Source organism: Diplotaxodon limnothrissa, linkage group LG4 (genome assembly GCF_057381915.1).
Source record: "Diplotaxodon limnothrissa isolate DT_005_m linkage group LG4, D_limnothrissa_male_GT1.1, whole genome shotgun sequence".
Classification (NCBI taxonomy): Eukaryota; Metazoa; Chordata; class Actinopteri; order Cichliformes; family Cichlidae; genus Diplotaxodon; species Diplotaxodon limnothrissa.
In genome coordinates, this window is record NC_140599.1 from 28,300,762 (window position 1) to 28,327,603 (window position 26,842).

General features: G+C 44.2%; 1 protein-coding gene across 1 annotated transcript in view; it reads left to right on the plus strand.

Moving 5' to 3' along the window:
• arhgap23a (Rho GTPase activating protein 23a) overlaps positions 1–26,842 on the plus strand; it is a 51,761-nt gene that overhangs the window by 11,362 nt on the left and 13,557 nt on the right. The window contains exons 2-7 of the mRNA XM_085351801.1: positions 14,990–15,193; positions 18,292–18,316; positions 19,513–19,605; positions 20,402–20,480; positions 21,217–21,271; positions 22,789–24,385. Coding sequence (XP_085207927.1) covers positions 14,990–15,193; positions 18,292–18,316; positions 19,513–19,605; positions 20,402–20,480; positions 21,217–21,271; positions 22,789–24,385 — 2,053 coding nt within the window. The remainder of the gene's footprint in view (positions 1–14,989; positions 15,194–18,291; positions 18,317–19,512; positions 19,606–20,401; positions 20,481–21,216; positions 21,272–22,788; positions 24,386–26,842) is intronic.

The following is a 26,842-nucleotide window of genomic DNA, read 5'->3' on the forward strand; positions in this document are numbered from 1 at the left end:
CACTTCTCGTTAATTAGGTTAAAGTGGAGCACCGTCTCTCCACTTAGTGTATGTCATAGTGTGTGTGTGTGTGTGTGTGTTTTGCCTGTATGCGTCATCGCTCTTTATCACATGCACAAATAGAAACCATCTTTTCCTTCATACATCCAGGTTTGATCCCATGCAATATGGCCTGCGGGTCTCTCCTTGCTATGAAAAATTTATAGCCACGAGAGACCCACCAATTAAATTTGAGAAGTATAAATGCGACACTATCAGATGTTGAAACTTTTTGAATTTGCTTCCAGAAAGCCCGTCCAACAAAGTTCAGACGGGGAGAGCAAAAGCCTGCAAAGATTGTGTCATGTTAAAACAAAACACCGGCCAACAACATGAAGAAGATCATCCCAGTGGAGCTGAGGACGTTACATGTAATTGGAGGAGAAGTTCATCACTGTGGAAGACTTAAGAGGCATTCACACAACTATATATGGGGATTAAATAAAGATTCAGATAATCTGAATCTTGTAAACTGCCTGTGGATGGTTTTGATATTCAGGCTGTTTACAGGAAAATCATTTTATAGATCCAGGAGCATTTTTGAAAACCATGTCAATGAATAGTTGGTTCTTTTATCGTAAGCGATGCAATTCAAACACACTCAGAAACAGTGACACTTACTGTGTGCCTGAGATTATTTTTAGGGGTTTTCATGGCTTACTTGCACATCTGTGAAGGCAGCATTAATGCTGAATGATACATACATGCTGCAATTCCGCCAGCATGCTTTTCAAGACAATACCAAGATATTGTCCATGTGCTCAGTTTGCCTGCCTGCAACCCAAACCTGTTACTCATTAGCAGAATTTGACGACTTATTTAAAAAATCTATACCAGAGGAGTCCCCAAACTCTTGAGTATTTATTTGCTTTAAAGAGTACACCTCTCTTCCCAAGCAATCCCAGAATTCTGTTAAAAGAAGAGGTGATGTGCACGTTTTTGGAACGCGAGTTGGAAAACAGGGCAAAAATCCATAGGATAGATTATTCTCAACACTCACTTACACATCTCTTAGTGTGTTTAATCATTTGTCAGCAGACTGTCTGTTAATGGATTCATTTCTTAGCCTTTAATTAGCTTGATTGAGCAAAGAAGTGACATTTTTGTGGTTTAGCCTCCAGCCGTGCAGTCTGGACTGTCGTCGTTTATGTGCTGCGTTATTTAAATGAAACAATAGAGGAGGTATTTAGAGTGCGTCTCTGCGTAAATACACGCCTGCGCCGCCGCTGTCTGAGCCCAGATGTTTAAATCGTCCTCTCCTGTCTCCTCTCCATCTGCTCTCTTCAACTTCCTGACTCTTGCTTCTGCTTTAGATCACTCTCTGTCCTCATTTTTTATTCCCTCCAAGTTTCCCCCCCTTTACCCCGGTGTTCGCTCTCCAACATCTGTCAAAGCCCCCACCCTTTCGTGTTCTGCTTCCTGCTCTGTATCGGGCATTTTTGTCCACGTAGATGCTTTGTAGGCCGGCGGGCTGACTCATGTATCCCAGCGTTCCCTTGTGGCAGAAGTAGCACAATAGGCAAATTTTTTGTGTTATAATTTCCAAAAAATGGGTTATATGAATGAATCATATAAATTGAATTAATGAATCAATTCTTGTGAAAAGGAGCAGATTGTCACATTTGGGAAGCTGGAGTCCTAGTCCACCTAGTTAAATGATTTAAGAAGTTATTATCAGTGCTAAATGATTACCTGTGATTTAGGTCCCTAATTGAGATTGTGTTGTTACTATCAACTTATCTGATGTGTTAAGCCAGCCGAATGATTGTTGATTAACACTGCAGTAAAAGAGTGACATGCTATAACACTGAAAGCCAAAGATTCACTGGTTTGGCAGGTTTTGTAAGACTTCCGTTATAATACACCACAGCTTCAGATTTCACGCTGTTGGGCATCAATGTTTTTTTACTATTTTCGGGACTAAACAGACATTAATCTTAACCTGGTTAATTATAGAAATAATCTTTTTGTGGCCTGTTTTTAAAGCAGTGTAATGTCGGTTCAGATTAAAAGCTTGACTCATATCAGTAATTACAGACTTCTTGTACATTATTAGCTTCATGGAGCTAATAATATCTTAAGTGTGTGAGTGAGTGGGCGGGAAAAGGTGACTAAAGAGTTGATATTTCAGTTCTCAGCCAGCTCACTTGGGCTGATGTCATGTGGAGTGCATGCATAATGCAGTGGGTTTAACACAGAAGACGCTTCTTCTGGTTTGCAGATTTGAGTCATGCATTGTTGTTGTTGTTGTTGTTGTTGTTGTTGTAAAAGTCCTCTGGCCAGTCAGGGAGGGTTAGACCACCCCGGTACCACCTCAGCTGTGTGTTGATTAGATATCTGACCCTTGCACGTTTCGTCTCGCTCTGCACCTGCTATCGTCTCAGAGCTTCGCACAACAGAGACCACAACAGGTGTGACCTCCCTAATGTCCAGCCACAGTCTCCCACCCCGAGCTTATCCATTTGTAACTCATTTACAACCACGAATCGCAGATAACGGCTTATAGGTCGGCTTCTTGCACTTCCTCGCCCTGGGCACACACTCATGCCACCTATTGTTGTAAAACTTTACATTTACTTGTAGCTCATCACCCTTTGCTCTATCCCCTGCGGCCCAGTGCCCTCTGGGCTTTTCCCCCCACCCATCTGCTTTTAGACCCTGGGTTGCAGCTGCCCTCTAGTGTCTGCTGTCTGCTCACTACATCATGAATGCTGTTACAAAGGCCTATAGGTTCCATGGCATGGGGATTTACTGGAGATTAAAGTTAAAATTAACCATCTTAAAACAGCTACATCCCCTTTTTTCACACAAGCGCTTGCTTTTGTACAATCCACTTCAGCAGATTACGCTTAATGTCTGTCTAGATGGAGAAATCGACTCCACGCTGATGCCATCTAGAGCCAATTATTGAACCGCTACATGTGAAATGTGCTCTAACAAAACTTTTATTCACTCATTCTTTTATTAAAATAGCCTCATGTTTCATAACTGTAGATTATATTTAGTTAAACCTAAGAAATACTGAGGCACAGAAAAGTTTTTCACAGCCGCTTTGTGAACACTCTTTTAAATGTTTTCTTAAAGCACAAAGGCAAAAACAAAAGTCCCCAATTCTTGGTGGGAAAATGGAAAAGACAAACAGCTTTGTTTAAGGAAAAAGTGTGGCTTTGATTTGTTTGTTACTCATCTTGGGGGACCCCCTCGGAGCTTGGTAACCGTGGCGGTGCATCGGGCATATATTTGTGGTAAAATCTGAATCATTCCTTAGTTTCCAGTGTGATGACACAGATAACTCATGTGGGCTCCTTTATCGCCTTTCCTGGCACATGTTGAGTGTGTCACCGGAGTTTGTCTCACCAGAGGCGACGGGATTTTCCTCAAGGGTTTCCAGACGTCAGATTATAATGATATTAAAGTTCTTTATCTATGTATTGTCTTTGTTGTGTCAGTCATTGTAAGCATCAAACCCCGTCTGTCCTTTTCTGACCCTTTTTGTGCCTTTTCTTGCAGCCTGTGTTTAGAGAAGACACCCTACGGTTGTGTCTGCAGCGCGGTTTGTTAGCGACAGGCCAACCAAGCGCTCAGTCAGCACTCTGAATGGCTTCACTCTGCTCTTTCTTGCCTTTTTTCTCCTCATCACAGCTCTGTTTTGTAGATGCAGCAGAGAAGAGACAGACTTTTGTTTTGCCTTGCGAGGAAGCTGCAGTGGGGAAAACAAAAAGGGTAGGGAGGCCACTGTGTGTTAATCGGTTGGCTCACTGTCATGATCCGACTATGAGAGGGATTAAAACATATCGCCAGACTAATATGTCCCTTACACCAGCGGGCAGTTTTCACTTTCCACAGATGTGTTTGTTGTCGGAGAGCAGTGAGGGGCAGAGACGTCGCTCCTCTGAGAGCTGCGGTGCATGTCGGGCTTTGATTTCCTGACATTTCCAGGAGTTTTGCGCTCCCAGGTTAAGATCTAAAAGAAACGGGGGGAAGAAAAAACCTCGAGTGCTGTTTACTGAGCATTCAAATCGTTACAAGTTAGATAAAAAAAGGTATGCTGTTATGATTTAAATTAAGCCCATATGCAGGTGATGTCTGCCTGCTCGGGCATGTTTCGGCTAACCAGTAGACCATGTGCTTTTGTTCGAGCTCCTCACGTGTGGCTCACATCAGATAAACTGTAACTCAATGCCTTTATTTTCATTTTTCTTTTGCCAGCCATCTCTCTTTTTTTCTCACTTAACCTCCTGTTTTTGTAAGTGCCGTCATGGTTCATGAAAGGGTGACCGAGAGAAAGAGAGGGTGTGAGACAGCCAGAAACCTTTTGTTTCCAAATTAGGCACTCCTCCCGCCTCACTAAAACTAACTGTTATTGTAAAAAGTGCCATATGAAATCCCACCTCAGTGCTGCCGCTTTGAAATGGATGCAGATTTTAAATCCCCGTCTGGCTTTTTCTTTCTCTCGCATCTCCCCCTCCTGGTGATGAATCGGACCTCCCCATGGTGATCCAGCAGGGCGGTTCCGGGTGGTGCATTGAACCCGAAGCTCTGGTCTGAACCACAGAGAGAAGACAAACCCCCCTACAGCCACAGCCTTCTGACTTTAAGTGGAACCATAATTACATAGCCTAGTGTATTTATACTCAGCAGTGACTCAGTGGGACATGTGGCATGTGCTTGTGTGTATGCATGTGCACAAGAAAACCAGCCTTTTGTATTCACATGTAACTGGTTTCTGTGTGTGTGTGTGTGCCTGTGTGTGTAAGTGAAAGTCTACTGACTCAATAAACTAACTGGGGATAAAGTGAGGTGTGGATCCACCTCAATGTAGTTTGTTATTTTTGCAGGAAAGATCATTAAAAGAGCCACTATGTAACTCTTGGAAGTAGAAAAATAGAAAATGTGTGACGCCCATAAAAATGAGGTTCGTTATTATGATGACGTACGAATTAGAAGCAACTATTAAGGATGCATATCAGTCATGCAGTGCAAGCGCCTTGCTGCTTTAATAGGCCTGTTGCTAACATGCAAAAAATTGAACAAGATCAGATGTTTGCATGCTGTGTATAAATACATGGAGCTTATTAATAAAAAAAGCTTTTTAAAGCCTTTCCAATGTTTGCTGTAATGCAAAATTGAGAACATGAAGAGCATGGCCTGCGAGTGATATGTGGGTGACTGCAGGCCAATTATAACATTCTGGACTCTTGATCAAAGATCTCCCATAATGTAAATCAGTTTTATTGTAAATAAATTACTCTTTACATCATTCAATGACTGATCCCACAGACTGCGCATAAAACATGGTTGTATTGAACGCAGGACCACTGCAGGGATCTCGAAGTGATCACATCTGGATGAGAGCGTAGCTAGCTTGATTAGCAAAGCGATTAGCATCACACAGATACTTGTGAAAGAATGATGCACAGAAACTAAACTGCTTGAATTTCATTCACCAAAACTGGCGTGTAGACTTTGACTGACTGTTGTCCTGTCACTCAATGTTGCATAATTTTACACCATAATGAAATTTAAATTGGTAAGTAGAGATGTAGAGAAGGGAGACGTTAACTTCACAGTTAAGGAAGTATCTTTAGCCTTTCCAGATTTGCTTCATTTTTCAGCCTTGCATTTGCAGCCTCACATTGCACAATATCTTAACTTCCTGGAGTAAATGTAACATATTTTCCTAACGCACATGTATACATCCTTGTGTGTTTGCACAAGATTAACAAAAAAAAGAAAAAGTGACCCACACGGAAGAGAAACGCAGGATATCATATTAAAGTGCTAGATGACACCAAAACACTTTGAGTTCATATTTTATATTAACTGTGTTTTATATTTTTTGGTACTTTTATTGGACACGCCACTATTATTCACTCTTCTTGGGGTATGTTTCTGCCTGTGAAAGTAACAGACTCGTTAATTTATCACCTCCTCAGTGAGTATAAACTATCAAAGCCTGCAGTGTGTGTTCTTGTTGGCATAGTGCGACATATCCAGAGGGTACGGTGTTTTTTGCGGATGACGGCCTTCTCCAGTCGAGTTGGAACTTGCCCCGCTGTTCGGCAGGTGAAACCTGTCTAACCTCATCGGTAACGGATGCTCGGCAGGTTAACAGTGACGACAACCGGAGGGGAACGTTGGCTGTCTGTAACAACAACATGGTTACCTGTCTGCCGCTCTCGCACGTACCCTGGACACCTGGCTGTTTGGTGAGAACTCACCCCTGACTGATTTAGTGGTTTTTAGGTGTCACTGTGTTGTATATGGGTGGATCCTCTGGGAAGGAGTGTGTCTGCACGTGAGAGTGGGAGTATAGGCTTGACAAAGAGGTCATATTGACATCCAGTAGCGACCGTGTTATTTTCAGAGCTTTTACAACCACAGCAGCGCCCGTTGCTCTCCTTCTCTGTCTTTGGCAGCTTTTTTCCATGTTCTCTCATTATCATTCTCCCTCCTCTGTGTTTTCCCCTCCTAACTATAAGAAAAAGGGAGTAGAAGACTAAGCATAGCAGCCGCAAATGTTTTTTTTCCTCTCTCTTTGTGCTGCAAATTGGCCTCTTTCTCTTTTCTCTCTCTTTTTTTTTTCGTCTCCCCTTTGAGTGGAGGGGAGGCGGTGGAGGCAGGGCTGGCTTTTGTGGAGTTTAGCAGCGGGACCAAAGCTCTGTCACTGTGTTTGTGTCGCTCACACACACATATGTGCAGCACACGTGCAGCACAGGAAGGATCCAACGTGGATTTAACCTACCAGCAGCAACCCTACAGGAGATCTCTTCACCTGGACTGTTAACAGCTGACCCGCTCTCGGTTTTTCCCAACGTATGGCTTCAAGAGTTCCGCTTTACAGTGCACAGGTGTTTGTTTACTGATGACAGTCAGACCGGTTCATGTGGAAGGAGTCAGTAACTGTCTGGATACAGTCCGAGTAACAAAAACAAGGACTAAAGAGAAAGCAAAAGAGGAGAAGCAACAGAAAAGCAACAGATCGAGTAGCTGATGGTCGCTGTGATAAAGTAAACATTCGGGATTAAGATGAGAGAGAGATGAAGTTTGTCTGGCACTAGAGGTAGAGAGGGAGGGTGAAAGGAGAGAGTGGGGGCAGTGGGAGGGAGGAGAGACAGAAGATCCAGCCCTCTGGGACAGCAGTTGTGTGTTTTGGGGGGTGGACAGAGTGGCTTTGAATGCAGAACATCACTGGACACCGACAGGAGGGCTGCTGTCAGTTGGTCTCTGTGTGTGTGTCTGTAGTGAAACCAGACCTACCTCTGATCCCTGCACCACACACACACTCCTCTATCTGCTGCCTTTTTCTTCCTCTGGTTTGAACCCCCCAATAGTGCGGATGAGGGTCTTGGAGAGCTGACCGATGGAGGTCAGGAGCGTCAGGCTGTGATGTGTAACTTGTTGGATTAAACTTTCCCGAGGCTCAGCAGCAGCAGCAATGGACTGGAGCCAGGAGGCGTGAAGTTAAATGACTGGAGAATCGGAAGACACTAAAAGCAGCCACCCTGTCTTGGCTCGATTGTAGGTCTGTGTCTGGACACCGTCCAGGACTTTGTGTTGGTGCTTGAGTGTGTGCAGCCCATGTTGGTGGCGAGCGATGCGGATCTGACCAAACTCAGCGCTCCGATGCCCGCTGCTATGCTCCCGTGTCCTGCGCCAGCCGGGTCTGACTGGAGCTTCCAGAACCCGGTGGGGGTGGACTGCAGCTCCCCTGAACCTCGTTGCATTTGGCTGGCGGTTCTACGTGGAGGCACGACCTCGGAGCCACCCACTTCGCCACCTGCCATGCCTATTGGGCACAGCCAGAGCTCTCATCAGCCCAGGGTAAGAAGGGGTCACTGGTCTTCACCCATCTAACGTTAAGATGTGGTGACTGTGGCTAAAAGCATCAGTCAGTGGCTGCTGTTAAATGACAAGTTGAGTCCAAATTAAATGCTTTAGCTAGATAACTTGATGAGGATTTCCAACAATGTATTGATCCCCATCACAGCTTCTAATAGCAAGATGTGAAATTTGTAGGAATTTCCTGTTTTATCTGTTTTTAAAAATAAGATTTATCAGTTAAAACTGTACATTGCTTGTTTGAATAGTTTCTCATAAATTTTTCTGTTGTCAAATGAATTGACCAGATTGCTTATTTAACATACTTCCTGCTAAATCCTCGGCCACTTTACACTCCAAGACATCGGAGATGTTTTTTGTCGTGCTCGTGGTGACTTTTGTGGTTCTCCAGAATTAACACAGCAAACAATGATATCAGCAATACTCTCCAGAAACCGCTGTGTGCAATTAGTCATGCATGTCAGCAATGCTTCTCTGTAACTGTACTCATTGTTTGGAGCCGGTTAACCCCTCAGCTGTTGGTAGATTCTTTAAAGTTTCTGGAGAAATGCCTGTGTTGCCTTCAGGCTCTTTTGTTTTGGCAGGCACACTTTGTTTAGACTTCTTTGAGTGGATCAATATAATTAAGAAAGTGTAGTTTTTACCTACAGTCAAGGTGGCTTTTAGCTGCAGTTGGCCTGCAAAGACCACGTACACACCGGATTATTGAATTTGTTGTGGACTTGTTAATTCTGAACAAAAATATACTTAGAATTATGAATTTAAGATCAGATAAGCTACATTTAGCAAATAAAAATATTTCCCAGCTTACTCACGTTTTCCATCCATTGGATTAGGAATGGCTTGCATATTGACCCTTTTCTTCCTCCTAGGAGCTAATTACTGGCTAAGCACAGTTTAAGGTGGCTTCTAAGTACCACTTTGATCGAGGTGTCATGCAGTTGTACAGCTGTGCATCCCCACCCCCAAGTCCCAAATGCCCTCAGAATTCAGGCCATTACTTCCTCATTTAACCGTGATCATTTATGTGGAATATCACATCTTTTTTCACTGCTTTTTTTTTTTTTTAATGGTTCTCATCATCCGCTTCCCCCAGACTCATTGACACAGTTTAAAAAATGCCATAATGAGGAATGTAAGTGTGGGGGGAGGAAAAGGAGAGGCTGTACGGACACAGCTGGGACAAACAGACACTGTACACTGTTTACATTTTAGGAGAGGGGGAGGAAGAGCAGTTGCACCTAGCTGTCTCTATCTGTTACTTTAAGTTGAAATATGCACTTCTATTATCTCTCTGGCACATCATATGTCTGGTATCTTGTTCTGCTTTATTATCGTTGAGATTTATTGCGTTTGAGGGATCACAGGATTGGCGCATTCAATTCTTTTTGCATTTTTTTTCTTTACGTTCAGCTGCCGGCACGACCGCAACACCCTCACGAATTGTAAAGGTGAAAATCTGTCATGTAAAAGTGTGATAAAGTGCAGTGTTTTGTTGCACTTTCACCTCTTTGCTAAAGCAAAAAGTCGAGGCAGCGAGGATAAAAAGTCCCTGGTCAGATTTAAACCCACGTCACAGACTAACTGCCATGTGCTGCTGCCCACTCAGCTATCAAGTCATGCTGTAAAAGTTATTCTAAAACCGCTCCTCCTGGAAATGATTCTAGGCCTTGGATTGAATTAAAATAGCTTAAATGAACTTCACTGCTACCAGTGATGCAGGTTTCACTTGGACAAATAGGCATGTTTTGCTATTCAACAGAAAAAAACCCTGTTTAACAGACATTGCATCATCACCTGTTGGCCTGGTTGAACTGGACTGGACTGTGGGGCTGGACTGGTTTTTCAGCAAACATTCTGCATTCACACACGTTCGCAAGTATGGCCCCTTAAACATATTGTTATATAAATTACAGAATCCGCCGGCTTCCTTAAGAGAGTAAAGGTGGATATTCACGTGCACGTCACACATTTGTGAGACATAGGATGCTCGTGGAGGTGCAGAGGTGGGGGAGCGCTCTCTGTGTGTGGCCGGTGAGTCCAGGAATTATCAGGATGAGATGGTTTGGCTTTTTTTCGCGCCGTCCCCTCTCCTGTTCCCTCTTGGCAGCTCGGCTCCGGGCTGCGGACGCAGACAGCTATGACCATCGGGATTAAAGGCTCGTCAGCATTTGTAACAGCCGCAAAGCTCCACTTTTCAAACAGGTTGCAGCTCTCAGCTGTTTAAAAGAGCATTATTGTTCTGTCCTGCTGGGGTTTTAGCAGGAGCCGGGCTCCCTGACAGTCACTGCATTCCTCTGAACTGCTTTACCTCTGGATGGAGCGAGGACAAGAGTGTGTGTCTGTGTGGACGTGTGCTACCCTACACGTACGCTGTTCCCGACGATTATGCCGTCAGCTTTACAATATTGTCATGTCCTAGAAAAGCCTCTTAAGACTCAAAAATCCTTTATTACGGGATTTCAGGGGAGATTACCACCCCCGCTGTTTATTTATAGCGTTTTTATTCTCTAATAAAGCTGATGGGGCTCTAAAATTTTGGCGCCGCAATTTAAACATCAAACATTTCCTCTGGATTTTATAGATGCAGCATGCTATGTTGTCCTTGAGCTGCTCCTTTCTTGTCTTATCAGTCCTTCATCTTAATTATATGGTTCTTAATTGAAATCAGGAGGAAAATGTCCTCGGGGAAGAGCCGGCTGCTGCTGCTGTGTGTTGGCAAAGCACACCACTTTACCCACTAAACATTCACTCAAAGGAGGAAGCTGTGGTGTGACATTACAAGCTTTTCTGCATATTCAGTTGTTTCCAATGAAGCATTTTTTTTTACTCTTTTTTTTAATGACATCATCTACAGGTGATAACAGGATTCTTCAGTTCTCTGTACTCGCTGAAGTTTATTTGCTAATCAGCCTCAGCAGGTAATACTTCTTTTGGCGAAAACAATGTGAAACAGTTTAAGTTCCCACTTGCAGGGCAGGAAATACCAAATGTCTTCTTTTCTCAGCAAAACAGGAGCGAGGTTTCCCTCGTCTGTGCTTCCAGCCTGCGTAGGAAGTCAAGATTAGACTGCAAAACCGCAGATACAATTTTCCAAGTTCCTTGTTGGTTAAACCGAATGTCCTGTCCCGGAGAGGCCTGTCAGCAAGCTTAAACTGTTTTTTAATTTTATTTTGGTAGCGGTGGCAGAGGAAACTGGTCGAATCATGCTCAGAGGGCATGAGAGGGGGTTCGTCTTGTTTTAGGGGGAAAAGGTTGAGTCTAGATTCGGCAGAATGGCCGAGCAGAAACACAGCCCACACAGTCCAGAGCTGCAGAGTGGGAAACTGTCCTCCTGGCTCAGAGACCCAGGCAGACCCTGTGTGTTTTGGGTAATCACAGGGTTCAGTATTCTCAGCGCCGGGAGGGGCCATGTGGTCGAAACCGGCGTGCTGGAGCCTGTCCCTCGCTGGGGCCCGATACTCTTCCTCCTTCTGCGTCTCCTTCTCTCCTCATCCTTCTCGTCTCATTCACTCTATCTGTGCTCCCGCCCCTCCTGTGCCAGTTGCTGTGTGTGTTTCAACTTGTCCAAAATCAACCCGCGCCCTCCAAGGAATTCACTCTGTCTCTTCCTCCTTTCACCCCGTTGCTCTTTCATTTCCTCTTTTTTTTCTTTCCTGGCCTTTTCTTTTTCTTTATCATTTTAATTTGACACTCCAAGCACTCCCCTGCCTTCCTCACGCACCTCTTTATGCGGCTCACATAATAGGCCTCGCTGCATGCCTCTCTAAGAAAATAGAAGGGTTATTTTACATTGTTTAGACTGCCAGACTAAAGATCCAGCTTTGAGAATCTATGGATATCACAGTCTGTGAAACGTGCACATCATATCTTCCAAAATAATCTTTTGTGATCGTTTGGAAAATAGCCAAGATTAATCAAAATTATATTCGTACTTTTAAGTTTAAGCGTTTTAACCAGCAAACATCTTGATGTTTCTGAAAGTAGCCTATAAGTGCAAACTTATTTTTTGGTTTCTTTTTTTTCCCTCGATGGAATGTGAAATTAGAGGAAAAGAACATGTGCGGTAAATGTCGGCAGAGCCAGGTTTCCATTGCAAGAATAGAAGTGGAGAGAGAGGAAGAAGAGGTGGAAGGGAGGAGAGGTTGGAAGGAAGGAGAAAGAGGGGTGAAGAATGGAAGTGCCTCCATAACTCTCCGTGGTTATATTTGTAGGGTTATCCCGCCCCACAGTGCTGCCCCACTTCCTGCCTCAAGCCTGCCACTTCCTGTTGTTCTGTGGCCATGCGGAGATTTGCCAGGACAGGCCTGTGCGCGTTATTGTACTTGTGTGTAAGCATGTTTATCGGGAGGACAGGAAGCGGAATGTGGGGTGTGCATCTAGATGATGTGGTCTAGAAATACTAACCCACTGACACGAAAACATGTATGCAACATACACAATCACAGAATCTGAAGACGCGCAAAACAGTTTAGGATTTCGACTTTTAAGGGCACACTGACTCATATCTCAGTGTGGTTTGAGTAATCTGAATCTCAGAGCATTCACTCATTTTTCATATCAAGTGACATGCACATCAAATCACACCTAAAATGACATCTGTGGCCTCTGTTGATTCATGGCTTGTACACTCATAAAATAAGTCCCTTTATTAGGGCTGTGCGATATGAGCAAAATATGACCAAAACTCTATCGTCCCGATAACGATATAAATCACAAAAATGTAACATTTTCTGTAAATTCTGTGAATCTCGGGCAGCTCGACTTGCGGGGAGTGTTTCCAGCTGCGCGGCATGTAGCTGGAGTGTTTTAACCGATGCATGAAACGATACATTTTTAGACATAAGTTGTAACGGCCGCCGTTTTCTTTGTGAGTATTTATTACACGGCGTGCTGCGGGGAAAAGCCTGTTCTAACGTTTGAGTCTAAGGTTTATTTTTTAGTACCTGGCGGCTCTTTTTTTACTTCTCATCCGTAAATAATCTGCTCTTTCACGTGATTCAGTTTATTTTGAAAAGTCTCAACAGGATCTTGAGCTTTATTGTGAAAGGTTTATGTGGAACATAAACAAGCGGACACGTGATGTTTTTACCTTCGTTGTTGCTAATGACAAAACAGGTGCTTGTCCGTCAGTAGTGTGGTTATATTAAATATAAGAGAAAGAGAGAACTTTAAGAAATTAATATAGCCACTATCGTGACCATCAAAACGATGAAAAAATATTGCCGTAAACAGTTTATTTTGCGACACCACGAAACAAAAGATAGCGTAAAATGAAACGATAGATCGTCATCCGATATATATCGTTATATCGAACAGCCCTACCCTTTATTGTATCTTTGGGGCTGTAATGGCATGTCACAAAGTGACCTTTGACAGGGGTGTTCATCCCATATTAAATCAATAAAACCTGTGGAAAAAACATCATAAGATAAGTAAAACATCCAGTATACAGATGTTTTTGTTAGTCATTAAATTAGTTCAAATGTGCTGAAGATTCTGTGTGGGGAGTAAAAATTCTGTTGTTGCAGGGTTTTAAAGGCTTATAGCACAAATTAAAAATGTATATTCTATTCAGTTTCATTTATATTGTGCCAAATCACAGCAGCAGTTGCCGCATGCCTTAGTAAATGTGCAAAATCCAGGTGAATGTGAAGGCGGTCAAGCAGGTGGTACTTGTTTGTATCCGTTGACAGTTTTGTGCATTAATGTAACAGTTAGTAGGTGAGAGGTGGATCACATTTACTTTTAATAGACTCCTGTAGCCTTTCTCAGAGTGTATGACGTTAGCATTTAACCAGTGTACGAACTTATTTGGGCAACCTTTACCTCTGTCATCATTTACTTCGTCTAATCTAATCTAATCTTCAAGTAGGATTAGATAAAATGTCATCAATTAATATGGTGTCCTCCTCAGCTCATCGTTGATTTAACCAAAACAGTGCATAGGCGTAAAAATGTGTGCAATGTGATTTAAGATCCCCGTGCAGCTCCTGGTTTGCTCGTATCAGTGTCAGCCCTCATCTTTAGTTAATGAAAAACAAATCAATGTCTTTTTTTGTCTAAATGATCATTTACTAAGAAGAAAAATGATCCGACTGTTTATAATCTGTCTTTCTGAAACTGTTAAAAATGTTATTTTTGTCTGCAGTGCATTGCATTTTTATGCTGTAGCATCCATCAGTAAGATGCTAAGAAGTTATTTTTACCATCAGTATGCAGAAGATTGCAGCTTTAAACAAAATAAAGCACGGCACGGTGACTGAAAGACCGGGCTGACTTGGTCGGACTAGTCATTACAGTGTTTTAATTTAAGTTTGGGAGAGTGTGAGAGTGCAGGGAGTTCAGTTTTACTAAGAAAAGTTTTGCAGTGACTTGATGTGTGCAGCAGACTTAAGCTGTGAGCTGGCACTCAGAGTCCCTTCTTCCTTCTCTCCCTCGCTCCCACTCCTGCCTGTTTGGTCAGGTGATTGTGTTTGACTGACAGATGTGGGTCGATGGGGCAGCAGGCGGGTGATAGTTCTCACGTGTGTCTGTCAGCTGAGCTTGCCGGACTTATTTACTCGGCAGCAGGAATGAGAAATTTAGAGAGCTGTGCTGAAAATCTGCCTTTATTCTCCACGCTCAGAGTCCCTGGATCTTCTCTCCCTATAATAAGACCAAGGTCACTGTAGTCTGAACTGGGTGATACCCGCATTTCCCGCTTGGCCCCGTCTAGATATGGCCTCTTCCTGATAGTCCCCCCTGCCCTCCCCCAGGTGTGTTTATTGACTATTGTTCTGAGGCTGGGTGGCATGCAGAGGCTAGCAGACAGGACTTCACAAGGAAGCTGCTAATGAGCGGTCCGGCAGCGGCGGAGTTAATGTCACTGAGTACAGAGGCACCTTGTGCTTCTCCAGTGAGCCATAAATCTGGACAACTGCAGGTTTTTCTGGAGTGTTGGTACAAATAATGGGAAAGAACTGATATTGCTGACATTTCTGATGCCCGTAAATCTTATTAGAAGCAAATATTCCAGCTTACTAAATGACAAATTGCAGTCATTTCGTATAAAATTGCTTTTCCTGCTGGGGGTAATGTTTTTAACCAGATCTCTTTGTGTTTACAGGCTAAGGGGCGGAGGGATGGTTTCTCCTCAGCCGGTGACAACCCTCGGCCGCCCATGGCGACCCGGCCGGGAAGGGAGGGGGTCGGCATGGGCTGGAAGGGTCCCCGGACGCTGGTCCTCCATAAGAACTCCCAGGGTTTCGGTTTCACATTACGCCACTTCATCGTTTATCCTCCAGAATCCGCTTTGCACACTAACCTCAAGGTGAGAGTCACAGATGTCTGCAGGTCCCTGAAACACTAGAAAATGCCTTAAATGTTAAAGGTGTTTAAAAGTGTTGAATTATGTTATAAAAATACCAGTTGTGCTTCAGGGCTTAGTGTCACAAAGTACTTTGTGTTTGTTTTTATAGTACACATGGTCTCCATTTCATCCTAGCTGGCATTTAAAGGGGTTTCGAAGGCCTTAGCTTTAACTCGCTGAACTCAGGAGAGAGCCAATTTGAGCTCAGAGATAAAGCCAATCATACTGTGGCTGCGGGTCAGCGAGGTTGAGCGGAGCAAAAAATGAACACAAAGACAAAGGGAGAAAACAAGCCTGGGTGATTAGAGACAGCAGAAGACGAAGAAACCGAGCTGTTAGAGGTAGAGAGGCACAAGATCTGGAGACAGAACAAGGACCGGGGCTTAGATTTTACTACTTTGAGGAATTAAAAAAAACACCTTCATTTTACTCCTGTTTGTTTCACAGGCCTGTTTTTGTCCCTGGTGAATTCAGGCTTGTTCTGGTGTTGGGAAATGAGCCCGAGTGGTTATTTAGCTGTTTGAGGTGTGGGGGCAAACGTCTCCAGATGTGAAATTGAGGGATGTGGAGGCTGGGGTGGGGTGAGCCAGCTGAAACAAGGCCTCTATTATTTTTATACCACCCCACCATCTAGCAGCTGCTGATAGGAACACGAATTGAATGGGATCTGTTGTCTTATCCTGGTACCACTCACTGGCAGCCGGGCCGTACCATGCCAGCCCTAGACAATAGGCCCACTGCTGGCCTTTGCCTCATTTCTGCCCTTGTCTCCTCTGCCTCAGAAGGGATCACATGTTGTTTTTTGGACAATTAGACTCACAGATCTTTCTGTTCTTATCTGAAGAGGCTTCATGGAAACCTCCCAAATTAACCTCTTAGTGTCCAATTAGTACAGATTCACAGGGTCTGTGACTCATTCATGCTCTCGATTTATAGGTCCACAGGTCGTCTGGGTCGTGGTTCTAACAGGACCCTTCAGCGTCTTCACAACCTTCTCTTGACACTTCCTCTTATTAGGATGTAACTTGATTTTTATTCACTTTGGAAAAAAACAATATTTTATTTAATGTGAAATGAAGTGAACTAAAAAAAGAAGTAACTACAGTACCACAGATTTCTTTGTTACTTAATTTCTTTGCTTATTTACGCTGTGTAGTGTCAAAGTACTTGTTACTGAGTTACAGCATACAGCAGTCATGCTATTGCCATACATATAAGCTGAAATAAACAAAAGTACTCATTCAGATAGGGAGGACATACACTGGATCTATTTTTAGATGCTAGCTCCTTTTATTATTTATTATATCCTGAAGCCTGTAGTAGAAGATGTGAAAAACAGCTCTGCTTTTGTTACCTGGTCAAAATTCACTCATTCTGAGGAGACATTTGGGTGGTCTGTGGTCTTTAGCTACCAGCCTTGTGTTTCTCGGCACATTTTGCACATTGCTGTCACATTTCTTTCCTTACGAGCAATAAATTCCAAGCAATGCACATATTTGCCACCGTTGAACTGGGAACTGAGGAGACTGTTTTTGGAAGGGTTTATGTACCTGCATAACCATTTGATCAAGGAGAAGTTTCTTGGATCGAGAGGTCAAAGTTCAGTCGCTTTCCTCGGACTTCCATGACCTGGATGACTGAGAACCTCCCCAGATAACTATCCGTCCAGTAACTTTGATCTTAATACTGAATTTTGGACCAAAAGTGTGTTACATTACATTAAAGTAACACGTTATTAGTGTGATGATACAGTGAAGAATTGCTGTTTTATTATCACTGAAAACTGGGATGTACCTTGTGAGCAACAGGATGGATACGGATGCATTTTTGTGTAGGTTTAGAGTCTTTTCAATCCAGTGCCAGACATCCGCATAAATTAAGGGATGAGTAATTTTCCAGATGTATAGAATCCCTAGCATAGACTTTTGTGTCCACCTCTTCCCATCTCCTTCCGGATGTGGTGAAATTAGGACTGGCCGGGTGGTGAGTGTCCCCAGCTATGAGTTCTATTCTGGGGTCGGCAGCTATCCTTTCTCTGCCTCTAAACCCTCCACCATTGTCTGCAGAGCCCGGAATGAGCCCACTCAGCGCAGGATAAAGCCCGGCAGCAGTCAGCCCACTGTGCCCCTGCCCACAAACTGTCCACTCAGCTTAGTGTGTGTGTGTGTCTGTGCGTGTGTGTGTGTGTGAAGGTGATCAGAGAACCTGCAGCTATCAGATCTCACCACCTCGTTTCTCACTGTCCCCGCCTTTATTTACTCGCTGTGTGTGTGATGTCATGAGCACCTGCAGATTGTCAAACCAGATAGTCAGTGTCTGTGCTGGATCTGCAACATTAAGAGCTCATGAAAACAAACAGGTCGGTGTCAGGAGGTTTGGCATAAATTGTCAGTGAAGTCACCGACACGTGAGGGAAAGCTGTAAACAGTTGATCTCATCCTTCCACATTTTGGTTTCTGTTCAGAAAAAGGTCACCTGGGGTTGAGAACTGTGGCCAAAGTTAGAAGCCGTATGCTGCTGAAATGTCTGTGTTTAAATCAGGAGTATGAGGGCCCTGTATGAGGCATTTCTACTACATGATGTAAACCCCGAATCATCACTTGGTAGCATTCCTGCCTGGAAAAGTAGTGATAGCTTTTGTTTTTCCCCTCAGTTTTGTCTAAAAGTTGAATGCTGAATGGGCATGAAAAAAAAAAGCACTTTATTATTGGTTGCAAAATTTTCCATGTGGCACAGCCAGTTTCTGTCCTGCAAATCTTTGTATATGGTCAATTTTGTGACAGTGTCTGAAGTAGCAACTTTTCCCACATTTCCAAAAGTAAAACCTTTTTTTTTTTAAAGCTCAGCGCTTGCGTTGCATCACATGTCGACCTTTCTGTGCATGTGGAAAAGTTTACCCCTCGCTATCAGATCTCTCTCATCTAGAACTTCTTAAACGCGGCCAAAGACCATCTCAGCAAATGTGTTTGTAATTACTAGGACAACAATAAATGTCTCTTACAGGAATTTTACGCTTTAAATTTGCTCTAATATGTGTAATTCTGTCTTTCTGTTTGCAGGATGAGGAGAACGGTAACGGAAAGGGTGAGCTGCCTCTATTTTTTGCCTTCTCAGTCTTTTATTAGTGCTCCAGTTAAAGCTTACTACAGGGATAGGGATAATGATGATGTAATTGAGGCAAGACCCTACTGTACTTCCCTCATGTCTCGCCTGCTCTGCAGCCTTTATGCGCCACCTACAGGACGCTATCCAGTACTACATCTAAAAATCCACCTGCAGTTAGACTTCTGGTTCTCCAGCTTTTTCTAGTTTTCTTGACTTGAGATGCTGAAAAAAGTGTGAATATTTATCAATAAATATCAATAAGAAATTTAATTTTACATAAATAAACATGCAGTAGTATAAGCAAACTCTTATTTATTTTCCCTGAAAAAAATTTACCTTACTTTTGCAACCCACAGTCTGACAACCTCTGAGTTAGATGCTCATGGACGTATTTACTCGTCTGAAAAAGTGCTACTTTCAGCTGCTACCTGGTTCACTCGGGGTTGGGACAGAAGGTAGCTCTGCATATGTGAATTGGAAGAATTCAACAGGAGATGCTCTTCCTAACACAACCCACGAGGCATTTGTGCCTTCTCCCGGGATTCACCTGACGAGGGAGTTTTCACTCGTGAGGTGAACGCGTAAACAACTACACTGTGGAGCCACGTCGCTCGTGTCAAAAACAAACCCTTAACAAATATCTGATGGGCGCTGGTAGAAAGTGTCAGCAGTAACTGTTCGTAGGTGTAGCGCAGCAGAAGGGGAACAGATTTGTTTGAGCCTGCAGCTTTACTCGGCGCTTCTGAAAGATTTGTGGGTGTAGCGCTTATCAAACAACCAGCCTGGCGTGGACTCCCAGGTGATATTCATGAAGTAATCGCAAAACAAATACATCAGAGAGTACATCTGTATATCAATGTCATGTCTGCTTAGATATGCATGTGAATTTACCCAAATGAGTTCATGCAAAAAATGTAAACTAATGGATTGTTGTACTGTGCACCTCCAATACAGAATGGCATTTTATCTATGTTATTTTACTATTATTTACTATTTGACTATTGTTTACAATATTTGGATGATTAATAATATTATATAATATTATATAATGGTAAATGTTCATGTGTAACAACGTTCATACCCACATGTGGATTTCTTTTTCTTTCCTTGTGCATTAACTGAATCTGTCTATGTCCTGATCTTTGCGCATCCCCTCTTTTCATGTTGTCATTCAGGGTTTCAGAAAGGTCAGTTGGAGCCAATGGACACTATATTTGTGAAGAACGTGAGAGAAAAGGGTCCGGCCCATCAGGCAGGCCTGTGCACAGGTAAAAGGAACACGTTGTGCAGGAGTGAGGACGCCTCGATTTGCATTGGAAATCTGTTCTGCGTGCAGGTCACGTGACGCTGCACGAGCATGCAGAGAGAAGTTGACTAACAATAAAAACAAAGGAGACGAGAGTTATTACAGAACGAGAGCTCAGTGTGTGTGAGGTTTTCCTCTTGTGTATTTCTGTGACAGCAGAGCAAACCAGTACTCGGTGTTAAAGCACCAGCTTGATTTAACGCAAACTGACGCATCCACGGAGTTGCACGCTACCTCAAACGTATGCAAACACACGCCCTGCGAGCACCGCGTATGTGTTTCAGCTTGCATAAAGTAACCGCAAATGCATATAAAATTTGAGCAGGTAGTTATCGGACGCCTTTCCTCAAGGCCTTGGTTCACAAAAGCTGAGCTGTTCTAAACATACCTGTTCTTTATGCTTGAAAGCTATTTTAATTTTATTGATGTACTTTTTTGCCTTTAAGACATAGAACACCACATGAAGTGAAAAAGTGTGAGATTAAGTTCAAGCTGGCTTTTGATGCCACCCAATACAGGTGATTTGCTTAATGTGGTTTTGGTTTTGCTGACTTTAGACAGCCCAGAGTCAATTATTCAAAAAGTTCACTACTTATTTTTCACTCCGGGTCATTATTATTTTGATGTCTGCCTTCAGGGAATTTACCCCTTACCCATTTTCTTTATCATTTCCTCTTGCTTTAAAGGTCAGAGTTTACTGATTCATTGTTCTCAAATGTATTAGTGATATAATATGACAATCTGTCCATGCTGTGCAGGGGATCGTCTGGTGAAAGTGAATGGAGAAAGTATTCTAGGAAAGACGTACTCACAGGTGATCGCCCTCATTCAGAACAGGTAAGAATCCCTTCCTGTGAGCCCCTTCAGAGCCTTTTAAGTGTTGATTTATTGTCCTGTGAGAGAAGTCATAGGAGAGTGACACAAAAAGTGGAGATATGTGCACTGACTCGTGTATATCTTCATGCTTGCCAGCTTACCATCTGGCTAGAAGCCGAGCTAGGCAGCAACAGGAATAGCTTGTTTCACCCTGAGATATGAGAATAACCTCATGACAGATCAATGCGACGCATCCAAATCATATCTAATGGCCCAAATGTAATGTAGGAGGGAGTGCGTGACTTCACCTTTACAAATATACTTGTTTAACTGGGCCACAGGTGTTTGTTTTTTTAAATAACATAATTTCATCAGTCTAAATGCTAAAAATTCACACAAGGGCAAAAAAAACATTAACTAAAAAATCCCAACAACCAACTATTCTGATTGGCTTTCTGCCTTTCACGTAGTTTGTTAGTCTTTTGCTGCATATTATGAGTTTTAATGGAAGGTATGAAACATCAAGTGACATACCTCAGTTCAGATTACCCGATGGAACTGATTCATTATCCTCCTGCTCAAATCAGTGCATTCCTAACTGGTATTCGTTTAAGAATAGCTGGAGTTATTTTTAAGGTTTCTTTTGTATTTGATTTTATTGTATTTTTATTTTAGCTATAACAATCCACAGGTACAAATGTTGCCTCTGAAGTCTTATTCTTGCTCTTGTCTCTTTTTTGTCGCACGTGTCCTGCAGTGAGAGCGTGTTGGAGCTCTCCATTATGCCAAAGGATGAAGATGTGCTTCAGTTGGTAAGTGTGAGTATGAGATTTTTCACACATATTTTACCCCACCCCCACCCCCACCTCAAATACACACACAAAATAAACCCACACATATTACATGCATTATTTTAGGACACTGCAGAAGTCTGCAGAGATGATTCACAGCGTCACTGTTGAAGAATTTCAAGATTTTGTTAGACTGGCTGCAGAGTGACTCACAGGCTCTCCGCTCTGTGTTTAGATTACAACACATGATCATTTAAAACCACTGGTATCTGTCAAAGTTTGTGCTTGGGGAAAAAAAAACCAACCCAAAAACTCGGTTGTCGCTCACACACCCATGTTCCGTAAAACACATTTTTATCGCTCCACAGGTTGCTCTTCCACAAGATCCAACATGCATCGTTAAATGCCCCTCCCATTAACCTGGAGCAACTCGTCAACACACACAAACACCAGATGAGCTGATTTAACTGGTCTTTCTCACAGATGCAGAAACATCACCGTTCCTCCCAGAAATGCCCCAAACTGCCCTCTCCTTCCAAGCGTCCTGCCGTGTCTTAATATTATAAACCCCCTCCTCTGTTGTCTCGCTCCTCCCCTCGCTGCTACGCCTGTCTTTGCTGCATTCCTAGCATGACCTCACCAATCCCGCGCACCTCCCTCCACACTCCCACAGGGTGGAGTAAGATGAGGAGGAGGAGAGAGGGAGTTTGGAAAGATCTGAGAGAGGCAGAAACAAGTCGATAGAGCAGATAGAAAAGTCACAAATACAAAGGAAAAGAAAAGAAGTTAAAGTCTGGATGTTTTAGGACGAGGACGCGGTACAAAATGAAGAGCAGAATGTTTTAGCTGCAGAGCTGTCGCATCCGCGGTGTTAGTGAGCTCTTCTTTTTCTGCTTGTGTGGCTTCGGTCTTAACGCACAAGCTGTGGAAAGGCTCTGGATTCTGTTGGACAGCCTAAACGTTTCATTAGGTAAACCTTTAAAAGTGTCAAACTGATTTAAAATGTCTTTGTCATGCGAGTTTAAAAATAACTGGAAGTAGGTGTGTTTTTGGTTTAAATATGGCAGTGTGGCCGATTCCTGAAATGATCGGGTAATTTAAAGCTAGTTATTTACATTTGGATTCTCCTAAAGCAGCAAAGTGTGTGTGTGTTTTGTATTTGTTTAGATAACATTAGAGGATACTTTTGTATTTATAGCTAGCTGCAGTGCGGTGAGTGTTGTGGCTTTTTCTCGGGGGAATTCTTCCAGTTTGGTAGCTAGTTTGTGTTTGTGTGGAGAGCCGAGGCCTCGGGGACAAACTGTGGCAATAACTCAGAAGCTTCCCCTTTCAGGCTGTTGTTGTGTGTAAAGCAGCACGACACTGTGCCGTTGTCAAACTTGTTTACAGGAAGAGACCATTTTTATTTAAACTTCTCATTCCACACATACACACACAGGCGCACACAGACACACACCTACCTACCTACCTTTGTAATTTCTCATTTCTTCCTGTCACGTCTGTTCTCACGGTTCCTCCATCTTCCCTCCTTTCTCTAGGCGTACTCCCAGGATGCCTACCTGACGGGTAATGAACCGTACGCTGGGGGAGCTGAAAACCTTCCGCCGCCACCCCCCCTATGTTACCCACGCTCCAAGACGACGTCGGTTTCTGGAGCTCCCCTCTCATCCCCCATGGGCCAGAACCAGCTGGATAACTGGAGTCGCTGGCCAGGTTCTTCCAGCCCCTCATCACCCTTGGACAACCGATCTGCTGTGTGCAGCCCCGCCAGCTGGCAGGAGGGGCGGCCAGGCGAGCCCGGTGGTGTGGGTCACAGCAGTCCAGCCCACCGCACAGAGGAGATCCAGTACGGTATGACCAGCCAGCAGCCTCAGGGCCAGATTAGGGGACGCTCCTACTCTTCGTCTTCCTCCTCCGGAGGCCCTTTGTCCAGCCCGCTACAAGTTCACTACCCCAACCACCATGGTGCCAGTTCTTCACAGGCTCAGCCACGCAAGTCCAGCTCAGCCTGGACCAGTCCCCCTCAGCCACAGGTCAGCCACAGCCGCAGTGACCGCTGCCAGCAGGCCCTCTCTGACTGGTACTACAACCAGCAGCCGGATCGCTCAGTACGCAAGATGCAGACCCGCCATCGGAGCTACTCACAAGACCGGCTCAGTGAATCAAGGAGGCAGCAGCAGCGTACAGGTGGCTGGCCACACAGCGCCTCCCAGGACACTCTGCTCTTACTTCAGCAGTCAGGACCCGGACCCCAAGGGGAGCCATACTGGTCCTACGGAGACCACACTGCCACTAACTATACTCGAACACGCTCTGAAAATTTGCTCGCCCTCTACGACCACCATGGTCGCTCGTTAGAGATGTTGGACCGAGGAGCAGCTGGACTGGTCTCGCCTCGGATTGACAGGCCCGCGTGGCTCCAGCAGGCCCCCAAGCCTCCCCCGAGGACTGACGCTTACCACAGGCAGGGCAACCATTTTAGCGCAGCGCAAGCTCCTCAAGTGTCCCGGCAGTCACAGCCAACCTCTAAACACCACCCACAGACCCACACCCAGCCACAGCCGGCGCCCACTCAGAGCAGGCGGCTTCCTCCTGGACAGAGCGTGGACGACCTGCCGGTGGGCTACCGTAGCTACAGCCCATCTTTTTACCGCAAAACAGGCCGCATCCTGCAGCAGGCTCATTCGTTCAGGGACCCTTCATACTCTGGCCCCCACTTAAACTGGAACCCAGTACCTAAAACCAGCCCTCCAGAGGGGACGCCAGCACCTCCCACTGCCTCCACCACAACTCCAGTTGCCTCCGCCACGCCCGAATCCCAGGACAGAGGGTACAGGCCAACAAACCACGAGAGGGAACGAGGGGCAGTGGAAGGGCAGGCTGAATTGGTGGCACAGACCCAGGAAGTGGTGATGAGGCAGAAACCCCCCACGGGGCGGAGGAATGTCCAGGGTATGCGTCACCCTCACTATGCCCTGCCTTTGGATGGGCTAGAACCCTCTTTGTTTTCTCCTGATCCCAAAGACTCAGCCCCAGCTCCCGGTTCCACAGGAGATGTAGCCTCAGGCAAACCAAATGGAAACCTTGCTCCCCTCCCACTAGAGGATGACTCTCTGGCCTCCATCCCCTTCATAGGTGAGTAGGGAGCCTCCAAGCTTCCTCCCATGTCCCTTCTCCTACTTCCCTAACACAAAAAACCCCCACACTGACCTTGAGATTTCATTAGTCGTCCTCTAAAATGTAATCTACACTGAGTGTTTATTGAACGTTAGCGAAAGCTTAACCGAGAGGAAATGCAAAGCAGATGAAAATTTGAATTTGTGTGTTGTTTAATTTCCTCCTCGTCTGTATATTCAGACGCCAGAGTCTGCCCAGACGCAGTTTCCGATCCGTCTGTGAATGTTTGCGTTGGGTAATTGCAGTATTCCCACAGTCTTACGCACCATATTAGTCGTATGTGCGATGGAAGTTCACTAATCCTGCTGGCTGCCCTCCTGACTTTAAGGTCACCTCACTGTGCTGAGGAAATGAGGTGGAGGTCTGGACTTTCCTGAATGTGGGTTGTTGTTTAGAGGGATAATTTTCAATTTCACATCGGTGGAGTTTGATTTTGTGTGTTGAGGCGTGACAGGAGCTCAACAGCTACTGACAGTGGTTTTAATCTAAACCAGTAATACTAATAACGAGCTGTCATAGCACCGTCCGAGTAGGACATGCAGTCTTTTCTGTTTGTTTTCTACAGTTATGGCCTGCATATGTTGCCGTCAGTGGGAGTTGACTGCAATCGTGTTCGAGCTTGTTTCTTGCTCTGAAAAGGCTCAAACAGAAGGGGCCCTGTAGGCTTCTGATTAGATTCTATCACTTGACACGGACATTAGTCAAAGTCAAACCACAAGCAAATTAAGTCAGCCGGTGAGGCTGGACTTGCCTATATCGCCCACTCGCAGGCTGGGGAAAACTTGCATTAATGTTGAATAGATTCAAATCAGCTGACTGGGAAGCTTTGACCCATCTTGGAATGACTGTGGATATTTGAGCCAAGCTGCGCTCTGCCTCATTTAAAGAGAGAAACTACAGGAAACCAGGAAGGCATCTCTCGTCCTCGCTGTCAATCCGTCAGAGCACATTCTTGCCTCGTACTTTCACCTGAATTAAACGAAACCAAGCAGCCAGAGCAGCAGGTCAGGACATGTTTAATATCCACAAACTGAAACTAGGATAGACAAGAAGTAGTTGTTCGTTCGTTCGTTCATTCGTTCGTTCATTCGTTCTTTCTTTCTTTCTTTCTTTTTCTTTCTTTCTTTCTTTCTTTATCCAACTGACGCAGATGCTGATATAATCTGAGGCTGTTTAGGGACATGCAATTTCATGGGCTGTTGTTTTTCTTCTTCTTTTCAAAGCATGGGTGTCTGTGAGATAGCAGTTCAAAGGCAAACCGTGTCTGAATGCAGATACTGTATGTTTTTATCAAATCTCGTACACCATATTGAATTTTTCCTAAATTCAATGAAGTGTTTAATACTTTCTGTGTTTCTGGTAGCTCCTACAAAATGAAACGACAAATTATATCGAATGCTGCTGCAGGATTTTATTGTGCGCCCACTTGGAGTCTTTGTAAGCTGTAAATTGCCAGGAGGTTTTTGTCATGGTCCTTGTGGGGAACAGTGGGGGCTCCCGCCTTCAATGCAGCTATTGTACTGCTCTACTAGATGAAGGGTTTTATGTGGGGGTTCATTCTATGACTGTCTTTACTAGCTGGACCCTGGACATGATGGACTTCGTGTACTGGCCTGTGTACTGGCCCTCTGTGTTTTCTTACAGGCACCTGCTTTCAATTACTTTGTATTGAAAGCTCAAGCTCATTCTCTCTCATTTTCTTGGTCTAAACTTCTTTACATTGAATTACAGTTGCTACATACAGGTTAGTTTGATAGTCAGTTAATTCTTTGAGATATTTCGTAAGCAGGAGTACAGGTAGTACAGCTAGTAAAACATGCTGCAAAAACTCAGGCCTCAGACTATTTATATTCAACTCTTGGCTCTGTATGATGTCAGAGAGAAGGAATATCCCTAAGAAACTCCACATGGAGTTGAAACCTTCTAGTTGTGAGGGACAGCCAGTCAAAGGAAAGCTGGCATCTTTGCCCTAAAGGGAGAGGAGCTAAAAGGGTTGGTTTCAGATAGTTCAGAGTCCATGAAATGAGGTCCAGTTTAGATGTAATAAAGATAAATAAGAATTAATTGGAACTGTATATCATGCAGAAGATAAAAACTAGAAATCAAGCACAATAGGTCCCTCTTAATAAAGTAAATATTCCAAAGAGGAATGAGTCTTTAAGCATTTCTTCTATCTTCACCATTTGTCCAGGACAAATCTGAGTCAGGAATTCCTCCTTTACTATATGTACTGTAGAGCAGCAGCACAGTGTACTTCAGTATGCTGCTCCCCTCTGCTGGTCTGTCTCTGTGTCGTGTTTCTGAGCTCACTCTGGCTGCCTGTTAATGACGGCCTTTGTTAAACCCACAGCCCGGCTATTTCTGGGCCATGCTGTAAACAGGCAGATTCCTTATCCCAGACTGGGAATGTTTTCC